The following is a 15386-nucleotide window of genomic DNA, read 5'->3' on the forward strand; positions in this document are numbered from 1 at the left end:
TTTACCTTGGGTTACAGACTCTTCAGGTTACAGACTTCGCTAACCCAGAAATAGTACATAGGGTTAAAAACTTTGCTTAAGGATGAGAACAGAAATTGTGCTCCGGAGGCACGGCGGCAGCGGGAGGCCCCATTAGCTAAAGTGGTGCTTCAGGTTAAGAACAATTTCAGGTTAAGAATGGACCTCCAGAACGAATTCTTAACCAGAGGTAACCCCTGTACTGTAGTTTTGGAAGGGAACCATCCAATCCCCTGCAATTCAAGAATTGCAGCTAATGAGCCCTTCTCTCCCCGCCCTCCCTGCAAGGGTCCTTTTGCTCCTTAGTGACATCCCAGGTCAGTGGCAGTTTCGTAATGGACTCATTACGAACTTGCCTTAGTTCAGTTTAACCAACAAGTGCAAAACCAGGCATCTTTACAGAATTTCTGCCAGCAGTAAGGGCTTGCTGGCATTTAACACCTGTGCTCAAAGATCTGCACTTGTTGCCAATATACTACTGGGCCACATTCATGGGGTTACTGTCAGGATATAAAGTCCTTTACAACTTGGGACCAATTTACCTGCAAAAGCGTATATATGCCCATATATAGGTCCACTAACTCCACATATTTGTCCACTTCAGTCCGTGGAACTGGCTACAGGTAACCCCTGATCCTCATTTGTAAGAACTTGATTGTTCAGTGTGGCAGCACTTCACTTTGGAACTCCCCCCTACTGATATCAGGCAGGTTCCTTCACTGTATTCTTCTCAATCCAGAAGACTCTTTGTGTGTTCCTATGGAACCCACCAGTCCAGAGGATGTCTATCTAGATATCTATCTTCGTAGGGGCATTTGGCCATGATGAGAACAGGATGCTGGACAAGATTGGCCACTGGTCTGATCCGGCAGGCTCTTCTTATGTTCTTAAGGTAAAGGTAAAGGTACCCCTGCCCGTACGGGCCAGTCTTGACAGACTCTGGGGTTGTGCGCCCTTCTCACTTAAGAGGCCAGGGGCCAGCGCTGTCCGGAGACACTTCCGGGTCACGTGGCCAGCGTGACAAAGCTGCATCTGGCGAGCCAGCGCAGCACACGGAAACGCCGTTTACCTTCCCGCCAGTAAGCGGTCCCTATTTATCTACTTGCACCCTGGGATGCTTTCGAACTGCTAGGTTGGCAGGCGCTGGGACCGAGCAGCGGGAGCGCACCCCGCCACGGGGATTCGAACCGCCGACCTTTCGATCGGCAAGCCCTAGGCGCTGAGGCTTTTACCCACAGCGCCACCCGTGTCTTATGTTCTTAGGATTGTCCAAAAGCACCTTTAAGAAATCATTAGCAAGCCTCATTCTGGGATCAGGGATGAGGCTTCATCTCTGCAAGGAGAGGCAGCAAACAGCGAACATTTGCAACCAGGCAGCCATCAATGACAAGGGTGCCCTTTGCCATCCACATGGAAAAAGCCAGCCTGCCACTCGGTGTGTGCATCAGCCACCAGCCACCCTCAATCCAGACGTCAAAGTGAGCCCACAACTCTTGTGTCAACCCCCCCCCCCAATTGCTGGAGATAGGCCAGTAAGGAGCCAGTGACTGCAGGGACTGGGAGGCATCTCACATCCTCTCCACATGGATCCATCAATGGAAAGGGCAGCCTTGCAAACTGAGCAAGGAAGTTGGTAGAGAAAAGTTTCTCTCCCTCTCTCTTAACACTAGACAACCAACAAAACTGAATATTGAGAGATTCATGATGGATAAAAGGAAGTCCTCTTCTCAGAGTTAAACCCTGGAACTCACTTCCGCAGGAGGTCATCTAGCCCAGCTCTCTGCAAAGAAGTTAAAAAACCCTTTCCTCAAAAACAGGGAACTTTAGATGGGATTCCTGCATCGCAGGGGGTTGGACTAGATGACGTTGGGCTCCCTTCCAACTCTACAATTGATTCAATGAAAGGCCTGCCAGGATGAAACAGTTGCCTGCTGGTAGAATGGCAGTTATGGGGGAGTTAGTCTAGCTTCTCTAGGCAGGGAGTTCCAAAGTTGTCTGGGAGCAGCCAGCACTGAGAAGGCCCTGTCCCACGCCCCCCCCCCCACCAAATAGGCCCAGGAGTGAGTCAGGATGGAGGGAAGAGCCTAGACAGGTTTATACATCAGAATACAACCCTCCAGGTAGCCTGTGACTGAGCCTAATACAATATAATTTATTGGGTGATATTTTATTCTTTTCGGAAAGCGTTTTATTGAATTTTATCCACCTAACCCAAATAGCAAAACAGAACTTCATGGGGCAAACACATAAAAGCTAAACCAAGGCTTGCATGGGATGTTAAATCCACAAGTAGAAACGATAAAGTTGGTTCTCTGGATATTTGTGATAATATGCAGAGTGGAAAGTGAATAGTTGCAATTCCTGCCTTGTAGGGGGTTGGCTATATGACCCCTGGGATCCCTTCCAACACTACAATTCTATGTTTCTAGGATTTAATAAAAGTACCATCATAAATGAGAGGTGGAAGAACACAGATTAACATATATTTGTAAATTCTGCCATCCTACTGATAAAGGTTGCACTTCCTATTCTCATGTTTATAATTTATATTTCTGTATTTATATATTTTTAAGCAAAGATGAATGAAACTCGAATCCACCCAATCACCCCCCAGTTTCAATAAATAAATAATTTGCAGAAGCTTGATCTGATAAACAATGGCAGTTAGACAACTTCATTTTGCAAAATTAGAGATAAGATAGCACAACATCTTGAATTATTAGTATTTTTAGTCAGAATATTATGCCAGAGGAAACCCGATTGGTAGTCTGGGATGCAGCGAAAGTCCATATTCATGAATTTTTGATTAAAAAAACCCCATATAAATGGAAACAGTTTACCCAAAAGGAAAGGGATTTAATTCAAAACAATCATAGAAAAAGAAACAGTCCCCACTCAGCCATGAAACTCACTGGGTGACCTTGGGCCAGTCACCATCTCTTAGCCTAACCTACCTCACAGGGTTGTTGTGAGGATGAAATGGGGAAGAGGAGAATCAGGTACACCACCTTAAATTCACTGGAAGAAAGAGGCGGTATATAAATGTAATAAATAAATAAATCACAAACGAAGACATGATCTGGAGGCAGTGGACAATTAAATTCCATAATATTGATGTATCAATAAATTCAAACTGAAAAATTCAAAAAACACATTTGGTCAAATAACAATTGTTTGAACATAGTAACACAGACCATCTAAATAGCATTCATTATCAACTAAAAGATAGACAAGCAAAAACCTTAATTCCATCTATAGAACATAAAAATAAAAGGGCAACTCTCCAGCAGAAATAGCAAATTCTTTTCAACAATTCTATCAATATTTAGATACACCAGAAAACCCAACAAACTCAAGAACAGATTCATAAAGCCTTTCTAAACATTCTGATGCCTAAAGTGTCAGCTTAAGTTCTCAAATTCTTGGAATCAAAAGTCACCGAGGAAGAGGTACATAACATAATTTTTTCACTGCATATGGGCCAGATGGCTTGACCAGCAAATTCGATAAACCTTTCCCCAATAAAGTAAGATCTTACTATACAACAATGCATCTCTCTCAATAAAAAAACTCAGGATTCATGATCAGAAATTATAATTCATTTTATTCCTAAACATGATAAGGATCCTAAACTAGCCCAAACGTATAGACCAATTTCTTTACTAAACCAAGATGCCAAAATGGTCCTCCATAATTGCTAAGTGTACATAAATATGTAAATCCAGATCAAACTACTTTTATAAAAAATAGGAAATTACAATATAACAAAACAGAAGTATTGGTTGAATTAAGAAAGAAATGAAAGCAAAAATCACTTTTTTTTGTTTTGGTTGTAAAAAAGGCTTTGATACGATTGCATGGCCTATTCTAGCAAGAACAATAAGAATCCTTCAATAAATGATCTTAGTGGCACATTCAAATAATGGATTGGCATCTTATATTAGGACCCATGAGTGAATGTTTTCATTACTAATTGTTACTTGTTAAAGCCATTAAAATTACCATTGTGGTGCATGTCAAGGGTGCTCATTACCTTTGTTATTGTTTGCAAAAGGTTTCTAGAACCATTAGCAAGTTTGACAAGAACCAACCAAAGACTTCATGGAATTAACTTTGGCTTGCAAGGTTCAAAATCTCACTGTATGCAAATGATATAGCATTATCATTTACCAAACTAAAAACATCAATACGAAATACATGGACTTTCCAAACACCTTTCGAGAAGCATCCAGTTACATGATCAATACTATTAAACCAGTTGGCTTCTGAATAAACTTGATAATTCAAGTGATAAATACCTTCTGCAAAGCCTTCAGATTTCAATACAAAAAGTCCAATAAACTACTAAGGGGTTTGGTTGCACCCAGATTCAGTAATAACCCATTGATCAAAACTGCAATAATATAAGCATGCAAACAGATGAAAGTTGAAAAGGTGGCAGACACTACAACTCTCTTGGAGGGGCAAAATATCAACTCTCTCTATGAATATTCTACCCAGGCTATTCCTATTATCTGCTCTACCATCGGAAACAGATATTTTCCAAGCATAAAGTCTCTCTTTCTCTCTTGCTATGCTTAACTCTTTTCTCCTTCATATCATTTCCTTTTCTTTTTTTTTCTTCCCCTCACTACTTTTATCGACAACAAACTTGTTTGATGTATGACCATCTCAGCTACAAAGTGTAATAATTTTTTATGAATATTTAAAAAGAAGAAATGTGAGAGCAAGTGGTGTGCGGCGCGCATGGCTTGCAATATATACAGAAAGGTAAGCCCATAATTGAAACCATCAGAGGCACAAGGAGTAGCAAGAGCAAAAATCTTTATATTACATCGAGAAAAATTCTCAGCCAATTACCTGTTGCTTACCCCAGATTTCTTGAAAGGCTTGCGGAAGAGACAAATGTCTATTTTTTTAAAAAATGTAGTCAATAAAATCCCACCATAGGCAAAAAGAGGTCGCTGTTATTTTCCCTTCTAAATAATGGGTAAATTTCCCATGTAATGAGTTAGTTTTCCATGTAATGCAGTTCAGTATTGGGGGCTTTAGCTGCTGTTCTGCACTCTTCAGACACCAGGGTCCTTGCACTGCAGGGGGTTGAACTAGATGACTATTGAGGTTTCTTCCAACTCTACAGTTTTATGATTCTATAAGGAGGCGTTAATTTCAGACAATGGCCATATTAGAAGCAGCTAACAACAGTCGGAAACGACAAGTGAAGCATTCCAGACACCCCGAGAAATTAAATATTTGCAGTTTCAGAGGCCTTGGATTGATTCTCCCTCATTCCTATTTATCTCCTTAGAAGTGACGGTTCCTGAGAAATGGCTCAGCCAATGTCATTTTCATCGCCTTGCAGTGAACCCGCCCCCTCCGTTAGCCACGTTATCGCAGAGGGTGGTGCAAAGCTCCCTTTTTGCGGGGGTCCAAGGAAGGCTCACCCGTGCTGCCGATATAGAAAGAGATAGGCAGGTTTTGCACAGCGGGTGCCGCAAGATGGCCGCCTCATTGCACGCGCCCCCTATTATTTCTCACAAGGGGCATCTCAGTCCCGGCAAGAGCATAATGCTAACAGCATGCTCCAAAAATGGCTCCAGATCTAAACAATCTTGAGGAACACACATCTGCAAGCTGTCAGTGTGACTTCTCTGCGCTTTCCGTTGACTATACATGGCCTTGCCAGGGAGGCGGGTGGCCTAGGAATTGCGGCAAAGGAATTCCTGACAGACAGACAGACATCCAACCTTTGCTTAACCCCCCATCCCCCAGTGATTGAGAGTTCACTACTTTCCAAGGCATAGAATCATAGAATTGTAGAGTTGGAAGGGACCTCAAGGGCCATCTAGCCGAATCCCTTGCAATGTAGGAATCCCAGCTAATGGATGGAAAGCCAGTTGGAATTCCTCACAAGAGCAATGGCTGGATATAGTTATAGTTGGAAGCCCCCGCCCAGGTGTGAGATTCCTGCACCTTTCCTGCACATCTGGGGAAATCTAGCATGCAGTGAGCGCCAGGCACAAGACAGGTGCTTGAATCTCACCTAGCATGGAGCAGGGGGTTAAATAAATTTTTATTTATACCCCGCCCTTCCCGGTTTAAAAACAGGCTCAGGGCGGCTAACAGCAAATATAAAACATTGATTAAAATGTGACTTAAAAACAGCATAAAACAGCATCAATATCAATAAAATTCAAAAAATTCAGGGCTCCCCAACAAAACGCACTTCCGTCATATTTATTTGGGGCTGTTGAATTGTTGCCAAGGCAGAGGCAGATCCCGCCACCACGCACCCGCCCTGTGGTGCGTGGTGTGTTTATTTATAAACCTGTTTAATTTCCTTCCTTTTCTTTCAAAGAATGCTCAAGGTGACCTTTGAGATAATAATACCAAATTCAGCCAGGAGAATGAGAGGCGAATGCCAAATGTCAAAACCACAGCAGCAGAGAAATAGGAAGATGCCACATGCTTCCCCAAACCGGAACATTAGGAGAGCCTGAAGGATCGGCCAATGGCCCATCTAGGCCAGCACTTTGTTCTCACAGTGGCCAACCAGATGCCTGTGGGAAACCAGCAAGCAGGACCTGAGCATAACAGCACTCTCCCCCTCCTGCGCTTTTCAGCAACAGGTATTCAGAAGCATTGCTGCTACCAGCTGTGGAGGCAGAGCAGAGCCATCATCACCAGTAGCCACAGGTAGCCTCCTCCTCCATGAATTTGCCCAATTCAAGGCCATCCAAGTCAGTGACCATCGCTGCCTCCTGCGGGTGGTTGTTCTGTCGTTCAGTTATGTGCAGCATAAAGAACTTTCCTAAATATGACCTGAAAACACCTCCAGGCTAGATTTCTGCTATGCACTCTATGTGGGGCTTCCCTTGCACTTGGACCACGAGCTGCTGCCAATGCAGAATGCTGCAGCACGATTGCTGATGAGAGTGAGGCCTTGTCATAATTATGATGCCTTTGCTGCTCAGAAATGTGCACTGTTTGCCAAGGTGTTACTATTAGTCTATAAAGCCCTTAACAACTTGGGACCAGTTTACCTGCGAGGTCATCTTGCCCCACAGGTGGCCACTCAACCACTCCAAGTAGCAGAATTGGCACGACTACATGTGCCACATGACACCCGCTCTACATTGGCAGGAAATCTATATTTTAGTGAAGAAGAGCAATTTGTGAATTTTTAGGTGAGGGGTACTGTTCATGCCCCCCGCATCTCCTTACCAGTTGGGACAGCTGAACCCGTACGTCACTGGTTTCCAGCGGGGATTCACTGGGTGGTGGAATCTTCCTGTCTGGGATGGACTGGCTTCCCCTGTGTTTCTTGGATCTGACTGGCAGCGACATGAATTCTTTCCCAGGGATCTCTACGTCTCCGTTCTGGTCCTGAGGAGAAGTGACGAAGAGGTCATTGCTGTAGATGGAGACACCTTAAGGCAAGGCAGGGGGCATTTCCCTCTTGTTGGAGGCCACATTCCCTCAGGGGTGATCTTCTGGGAGCCACATGACAGAGGTGACAGGGGCTGCTCCTTCTCCCTCCCTCACCCACCATGCCCTGCCACTCTAGAGAGGAATGCCTTTCCAGAAAGGAAGGAGATGCAGGCTGAATGTTGCCTGTCATTACTGATTTATAATGGCTTCTTAGCTGTTTACAGGTGTAAATCCGTCTGTAAGTAAAACATGTGGTACTGAAAACATTCAGAATTAAAATGTAGAATAAAACAAGCCACTTAAAAAGCATAAAAATTAAAATTTTGTTTTTTGTTTAAAAAAGATTAAAACCCATCAACTAGGAAGTTCAAGTACAGGGGGATGCTGGCCTAAACAGGCATGTCTTCAAGATCCCTCTTCCTCCTCTTCTCCACCACCAACTGATGCCTCCCTTTACCTTTTCTGATGAGAATCTCAGGAGCTCAAGGCTGCTCATGCGGTTCCTCTGGATCCTCTTGGGCCTTGCCCCTGAAAAAGCAACAGGAGATGGGTGGGTGAGCTGGCCAACCATCTAGATTCGACCTTCATGGCCAAAAACAAAAAACCACCCAGTAAAAAAATTAATTAACAGGAGAAGTCATTAATTGAGTTGCAGCAATATAAGGTCACCTGGGCAGGTGTCGTGGATGATGCAGTTATCCAAATGTATAGAATCACAGAATTGAATAATAGAATTGTAGAGCTGGAAGTGACACCAAAGGTCATCTATTCCAACCCCCTGCAATGCAGGAATACATTTATTTGTTTACTTCATAATTTTTTGTTAGTTGTGATTTTTGTTTGTCTGTTTAATTGCAAACTCTATTGAAATAAAATTCAAAATAATTCCCAAGTGGGAAGTGCTGTCTTCCAGGACAAATGCATGTCCAGATGTTGAGTTTCCTGTATCGATTCCTGCATTGCAGGGGGCTGGACTAGATGACCCTTGGGGTCCTTTCCAACTCTGCAGTTCTATGATTCTATGAATCTTGAATGCAGTCGTCCACATGGCGTCAGAGCAGACTTGGGAAATCTTTTACATGGCAGGATTTGCTTCAGTACAGAGCAGTGGTTCTCAAAGGGTGTGACTCACCACATTAATGTGGCAGGAGAGGGTGGCAAGTGTGGAGGGGAAAATTCAAGGGCATTCAAAGAAACATTTAAACAGTATAGTATAGTATCAATATATATATATATTTATTTGCAGAATATGGATAGATGTCTTTTCAAAATGAGAGAAAGAGTATCAAGAGATACCAAGGACAAATCCTAGTTGTGATCCAGAATCACCTCTCTTCTACTGTTCTCCACAATATATTGTTGTGAACAGGGATTTTCACCTCTGACAAATATGAACGATAAGAACAGAGAAAGGCTTATTTGTGCTGATGAGGAGATGAGAGTCTGTCTGTCTCAAATCAGACCTAATATAAATGAGATTACCTGGCAATAGCAAGCTCACGCCTCTTATGCAGTTTGTAAGTGTACTTAAGGTACATATGGAAGAGGCTCACTTATAATTGCATTTTGGGAATGATTTACATTCTTATGTAGCCACATCATTTTATACTTTCTGCATGTCCCATGATCATATTATAATGTATGTTATAAAAGTTCTATGTTATAAATCAAACATTGCTAAGAGTTGTTCCCCCCCCAACATGCTTCTGTTTGTTTTCCAATGTATTAATTATCAATAAAAAAATCAGTGTGAGCAAATTTTTATTCTGAAAGTGTGGCCCAAGAAAAAAGTTTGAGAACTACTGATTTAGAGTACCATAAATTTTTATATATCACTTGATTGTAAAACACACACACACACCCTCAAAGCAATTTACAAACTGAATCAAACAATGCATTAAAAAAACACCAATCAGTTAAAAACTACCATTAAAAAAAGCCTTCGTGGGGCACTTTTTGCACTATGACTCCCATAATCCCTGGCAATTGACTGTGGTGGGAGTTGTAGTCCCTTCATTTGACGTTTTTAAGCAGAGGTTGGCTGACTACCTGTCAGGGATTATTGAGCCTCGCAGAGACCGGATCCCTCACGCCTTTTCCCGAATACTTTGAGAGCCTCTTGCATCAGTGACAAAGACACTTCTCAAAATAAGCGGGAGTTATAGCACCCCAGCCGCCCCAGAAATCCCAGCCGCCTCTGAGCTAAGCTGTAATTAAGTCCGACGGCATCTTGAATCAGCCAAAGAACAGTAATTAAAGCAACAAAACCGAGTCCTTCATGGAGAAAAACAAGTGGGCCTGTCAAAGGAAGCCCACAGCTTACATCTTTCACTGACAAAAGAGCCGAGAGGATAAGGCCAGCCCTTGCATCTCCCTGCTTCTGTTGGAGGCCAGAGCCCTGGCAAGGTCACAGCCAAGGAGCCAAGTTTGGAGTTTGTACTGAAAAGCGGATCTCCCAAATTTGCACTCATCGATGCAAGAGGTGAATGGAAACACAGCCCTCCTTCCAAATCTGCACTTGCCCCCAAAATTATTAATTTCTAATTATTGCATTTATACCCCACCTTTCCCCCTCTAATGAGCTCAAAGGGGTTCCTCCCTCCTCATTCAATCCCCACAACAACCCTGTGAGGTAGGCTAGGCTGACAGAGGTAGTGACTGGCCTCTCAAGGTCATACCCAGGGAGCTTCATGACTGAGCAGGGAGTTGAACCCTGGACACTCTCAGGTCCTAGTCTGATACTCTAACCACCACACGACACTGCCTCATAACCCACCACAACCCCTATTAGTCACAACCGGCTCTGCACTGAGATGGCCGGCTGGGTATGGGTTTTCAGTCTTCTAGACGGACTACCTTCCCCAGTTGAAGAGCCCCAACTGCCTCTCATTGAGGTGTAGGCAACCTTTTCCTGCATTCCCTACTGGGCAACTCCCTGCAGAGACTGTACAAAACTGGCAGTGAATGAGGCAAGGTCCCATATTTGGCAATGCCACCCCACTTCCTCTCTTCCCCTTGACCGCTAAGACAGCTGAAGAAGGGATATAATGCTCGAGAACTGATCATTCACAAGGAGCTTTGGGACTTAATCTTAGGGCCGCATGAAATTAGACAGAGGGCTGCAGGGTCCCTGCCCTGAATTGCAGGGGTTGGGCTAGATGACCACCAGGGTACCCTCCAATTCTACAATTCTATAACCGGGAGTGCAAGCATATGCATCATATTTCCACATATTTGTACTCCGCCTTTTTCCTTGATAGGGACTCAAGCAGCTTATAGATAAAAACAAGAACAGCTAAAAACATAGGGGGAAAGCAACCGGTAACAAACAATTAAACACTGATTGAATTAAAACCACACACACACACACACACACACACACAACAGAACTCCTATTAAAACCACACAAATAATTACAATAAAAACATCATTATATCAGCCCTTTCATTAAAAGCAGTCAGTTCCCCAAAGTCTGTTGGAAAAAGAAAATTTTCACTTGCCAGTGGAAGGATAAGGACAACAGTGCAGGAATCATAACTAAAGCTGGGACAATTCAGAGAGCCTGGCCGTCAGGGGACAAACAGGGACTTGTTTAGCTCCAGTGTGTTCTCAGAGCAGCCCAAAGTAGAACAGAGTTCCCTGCTTGAAGGTGCAAAAAGTGGCATTTGCTGACCTGCGTCTCCTTGGAGGTGTGCAAACAAGGTGGAGAAAGGCACCACTTTAGTGCCGTGGTTGGGGCGCGTCTGTTGACTTTGAATGCATCAGAATACCAGCCAGCTCCCATGACCATGCTGAGCACATGGAGACAGGCCTTTGATGTGTCGTGCTGGGGATGGCAGCCCGGCGTTCATAGAGTGCTTGCAGTAAATGGGAAATCCCCCGTGGTTTTGTCTGGTGGCAAGTGCAAAACAGCAGAAGCAGATCCATGTTCACAGCAGGTGGAGGATGCTGTGGAGAGGAGGAGGCTGGCTAGAAGGTGCTTTGTGCACAACAAGGACATAAGAATGTAAGAAGAGCCCTGCAACAGCAGCTAGATCATGGCAAAGGGGGCCCATCTAGTCCATCATCCTCTTCTCACAGTGGCAAATCAGATGCCCAACTGGGAAGCCAGAATCCAGGATCTGAGCAAAAGAGCCCCCCCTGCCCCCTGCGGTTTCCAGCAACTGGTGTTCAGAAACATCACTGCGCACAGCTATGGAGGCAGAGCATAGACCTTGTAGCTACTAGTCCTCCATAACTCTCTCCTCCATGAAAGCCCTCTCCTCTCATCTTTTAAAGCCATCCAAGTTAGTCATCATCCTCTCTTGTGGGAACAAGTTCCATAGTTTAACTCTGTATTGTGTGAAGGAATTTCTTTTGTTTGACCTGAATCTTCCAACATTCAGCTTTGTTGGATACCTGTGAGTTCTGGTTTTATCATGGAATTGTAGAGTTGGAAGGGTCCTTGAGCGTCATCTACTCCAACCCTCTGCAATGTAGCAATCTTCACTTAAATCATTTATGACAGATGGCCATACAACCTCTGCTTAAAAACCTCCAAGGAAGAGGAGTTCACAACCTCCCGTGGGAGCCTGTTCTACTGTATAATAATAATGCTTATTAAATCATAGCTGCCATCCTGTATTAAAAGCCCAAATTTGTCTTGCTTGTTTCTCGTATTCTGTGCAATAGCATAGAAACAACTGAAACCATGAGAAACCCTTCAGCTGCTTTCTTCTTGTCGTTTCCTGCCCTTTAGCAGGTTTCAGGAGCACCACCTTAGTTTCTTGTGCATAGATGAAGCTACTATCCCCAGTACCAGGTGTTCCCCAGTGATATGTAATATTGTCTCCCACTCCCTCAAGATTTAGTTTAAAGCTCTCCTGATCAGGTTGACAAGACTCTTAGCAAACACATTCTTGCTAACCCATCTCTTGTCAGAAGGCCTTCCTCAAGGAAGCAGAGACCATGGTCCAAGAAGCCAAACCCTTCCTGATGACACCACCTGTATAGTCAGTGGTTTACTTCCAGTATTTTCCTCTTTTCCTGGGCCATGATCTTCAACAGGAAGAAGTGATGAAAAGGCCACCTGTGCCCCAAGGCTCTTCAGCTTCCTGCCCAGAGTCTCATAGTCCCTTGTTACATGGCTGTGTCTGGCAGTATTGTTTGGATCCACATGAAACAGAAGGAAGGGGCTGTGGTCTGTGGTCTTTATGAGAGGGTGAGGAAAACGTCTCTTATCCAAGATTAGGAATTTACCCCAGTTCTCGGGAGAATGACACCAGCAGCAACTGGCCACACATTTCCAAAGATAACTTTTCACCAAAGCCATGAAGGTTACAAATCAAAACAAGGGAGGCTTCGATTTTGAAGCCCTCGCACCCTGCAATCCCAAGCAAGATTTCAGAGCATGAAAGACAATAAAATTCTTAGCAGGGACATCTTCACATGGCATTCTTCAAGGAGGTACCTCCCCTCCAGATGTTGCTGACTACAACTCCCACCATCATTGCTAACCATTGCCCATGCTGACTGCTAGGAGCTTGGAGCCCAACATCGTTTAGAAGCCTGCCTCCATTCCTCTCCTTTCTGTTTCAATGATGTGGCCAAAAAGCCACCAGCTAATTTCACCTCTGCACAATGCCCATTAAGTTCCGCCTCTCTAGGCCACCAAAATGCATTTGTAAGCCTCTTGTTATTTAGTGCAGTAGCACCTGCACTTTGGAAGTCTCTGCCTATGGATATCAAGCAGGTGCCTTTGCTGCACTCCTTTTGCTGAACTCCTTCTGCCAAAAACATTCCTGTTTAGAATGTGAATTTTAGTCTGTTTTAATATCTTAACTTTTTGTCTGTTTTAAAGTATTGTTGTAAACCTTTATTTTCTCTCTTTTTTTTTGTAAACCACTTTGAAAAAAATAAACAAAATAAATAACTTTGCATTTTCTTTTCTGTTTTCCTTTTCAGGAACATTTTGTCCTCCTGATGAGGTCTGAACATGGGAGCCCATTCAAGGGCCTGATGAATGAGGTCACTGCTGCCACTGAGAGCTCCAGATCAAGAGCTCTGCTGGATTGATGCAGTTCCAAATCCACTTCCCACGCCAGAAATCATGCACTCAAGTTCACCCAAGCTCAGTCCTTAGTGCTGCTCCTATCAAAAGGAGAGGGAGGCCAAATTGGACTCTGCGGTGTTGCGAAGTGCTGTCAGCGGTTGTCATCTGGGATGAAAAAGAAACTAAAAAGCTCTAAAGGGCAGAGCTTGAATGACCTTTTAAATAAATACATGACATGATTTTATTTCATAAACAAATACTGAGGCACCTGAAATCTTCTAAAATTCCCTCAAAGATGGTCTTGTCCTCCTTTGCAAATGTCAAGTATGTTTTCTCTAATTGTCTGAGGGGTCGCAATGATCTTGGTACTTATTATCATTTATGGTGGGAATGTCAGTTGGTGAAAGATGTTTGGAATTTAATTATGACATAAATGATAAATATTACTAAAGAAACTGCCCAAAATTAATGTGACTGAATATTTTTGATGATACCAATGTAGACATATATTGTCAAAAGAATTTGTCTTGATACATGATCTTGACAGCTTGAATAGTAATGGCAACAAGTGGAAAACAGCCCAAAATCTTACTGTGAGCACTCAATACCCCTCACTCTGGAATACAGCTATAATGGAGAAAATTATGCATAATCCTGTATCAATGAGGACTAGAACCTGCAGACACTTTTAATATGATTTGGCATTCCTTTATTCATTGTCAACCCTCATCGCAAGCCTGGCAAATCTGAAATTAGATTGATAATCAGATAATGGTATTTACTTGCACTTCGTTATTTTCACCCATGTGCAGCAGGTCTGTAGCGTTAGAAGGGATTCCAGGGGTCATCTAGCTGAACCCCCGCAAATGTCTGGTTCCTTTCAGACCATATAGAACCCTTGTTCTCACAATGATGGAACTCACAGGTGGAGAATACAGTGGTACCTCGGGTTAAGTACTTAATTCGTTCTGGAGGTCTGTTCTTAACCTGAAACTGTTCTTAACCTGAAGCACCACTTTAGCTAACGGGGCCTCCTGCTGCTGCCATGCCGCCGGAGCCCGATTTCTGTTCTCATCCTGAAGCAAAGTTCTTAACCCGAGGTACTATTTCTGGGTTAGCGGAGTCTGTAACCTGAAGTGTATGTAACCTGAAGCGTATGTAACCCGAGGTACCACTACACACACACACGCGCACACACACAATTTGTACGGGACATATTTGTATGAGTTAAAACTTTGTTTTCCCTCAGGAGAAGTTCTCCACATGAGTAATTCAACACGCACAAGGAGGTCCCTAAACCAAGAAGCTTCTCCATGCAAAGCCAGTACTGTGCCTCTGAGCTACAGCCCTTCTCCTTAAAAATAAAGTTTATAATCCTTATAGTTTGGAGGACTAAAACAGGGAGCTGCCTTCTACCATGCGGGCATGGTGTAGTGGTTACATGGCCACACTAGGACCTGGGAGAGATCAGGGTTCGAATTCCCCCTCTTGGCTAGGAAACTCGCCTTTAAGGCAAGTCACTGCCTCTCAGCCTCACCAAATTTGCAGAATCGTTGTGGGGCTTTAATGAGGAGTAGGACCTGGGAGATCAGGGTTCAAAGCCCTACTCAACCAAAGCCCTACTCAAGGCCAGTCACTGCCTCTCAGCCTAACCTACCTCACAAGGTTGTTGTGGGGATTGGATGGGCAGGGGGAGAACCACAAACGCTACCTTGAGCATCTTGGAGGAAAATAGGAGGGATATAAATGGAATAGATACTAAATAAATAAATATATATATAATACTGAATCAGGCCATTGGTCCCTCCAGCTCAGTACACTGACCAGCAGGGTTTCAGGCTCAGCAGACAATTCCGACACCTTTACCTGAAGATGCCAGGAATTGCACCAGGGACCCTCTGCAGTC

The 15386-nt window shown here is 43.8% G+C and overlaps 1 protein-coding gene across 2 annotated transcripts in view; it reads right to left on the reverse strand.

Moving 5' to 3' along the window:
• GPSM1 (G protein signaling modulator 1) overlaps positions 1 to 15386 on the reverse strand; it is a 59001-nt gene that overhangs the window by 22330 nt on the left and 21285 nt on the right. For both annotated transcript variants that reach the window (XM_053373714.1, XM_053373715.1), the window contains exons 10-11: positions 7907 to 7977; positions 7243 to 7404 (exon numbers count right to left, since the gene is read on the reverse strand). In XM_053373714.1, coding sequence (XP_053229689.1) covers positions 7243 to 7404; positions 7907 to 7977 — 233 coding nt within the window. The remainder of the gene's footprint in view (positions 1 to 7242; positions 7405 to 7906; positions 7978 to 15386) is intronic.

Source organism: Podarcis raffonei, chromosome Z, assembly GCF_027172205.1.
Source record: "Podarcis raffonei isolate rPodRaf1 chromosome Z, rPodRaf1.pri, whole genome shotgun sequence".
NCBI lineage: Eukaryota > Metazoa > Chordata > Lepidosauria > Squamata > Lacertidae > Podarcis > Podarcis raffonei.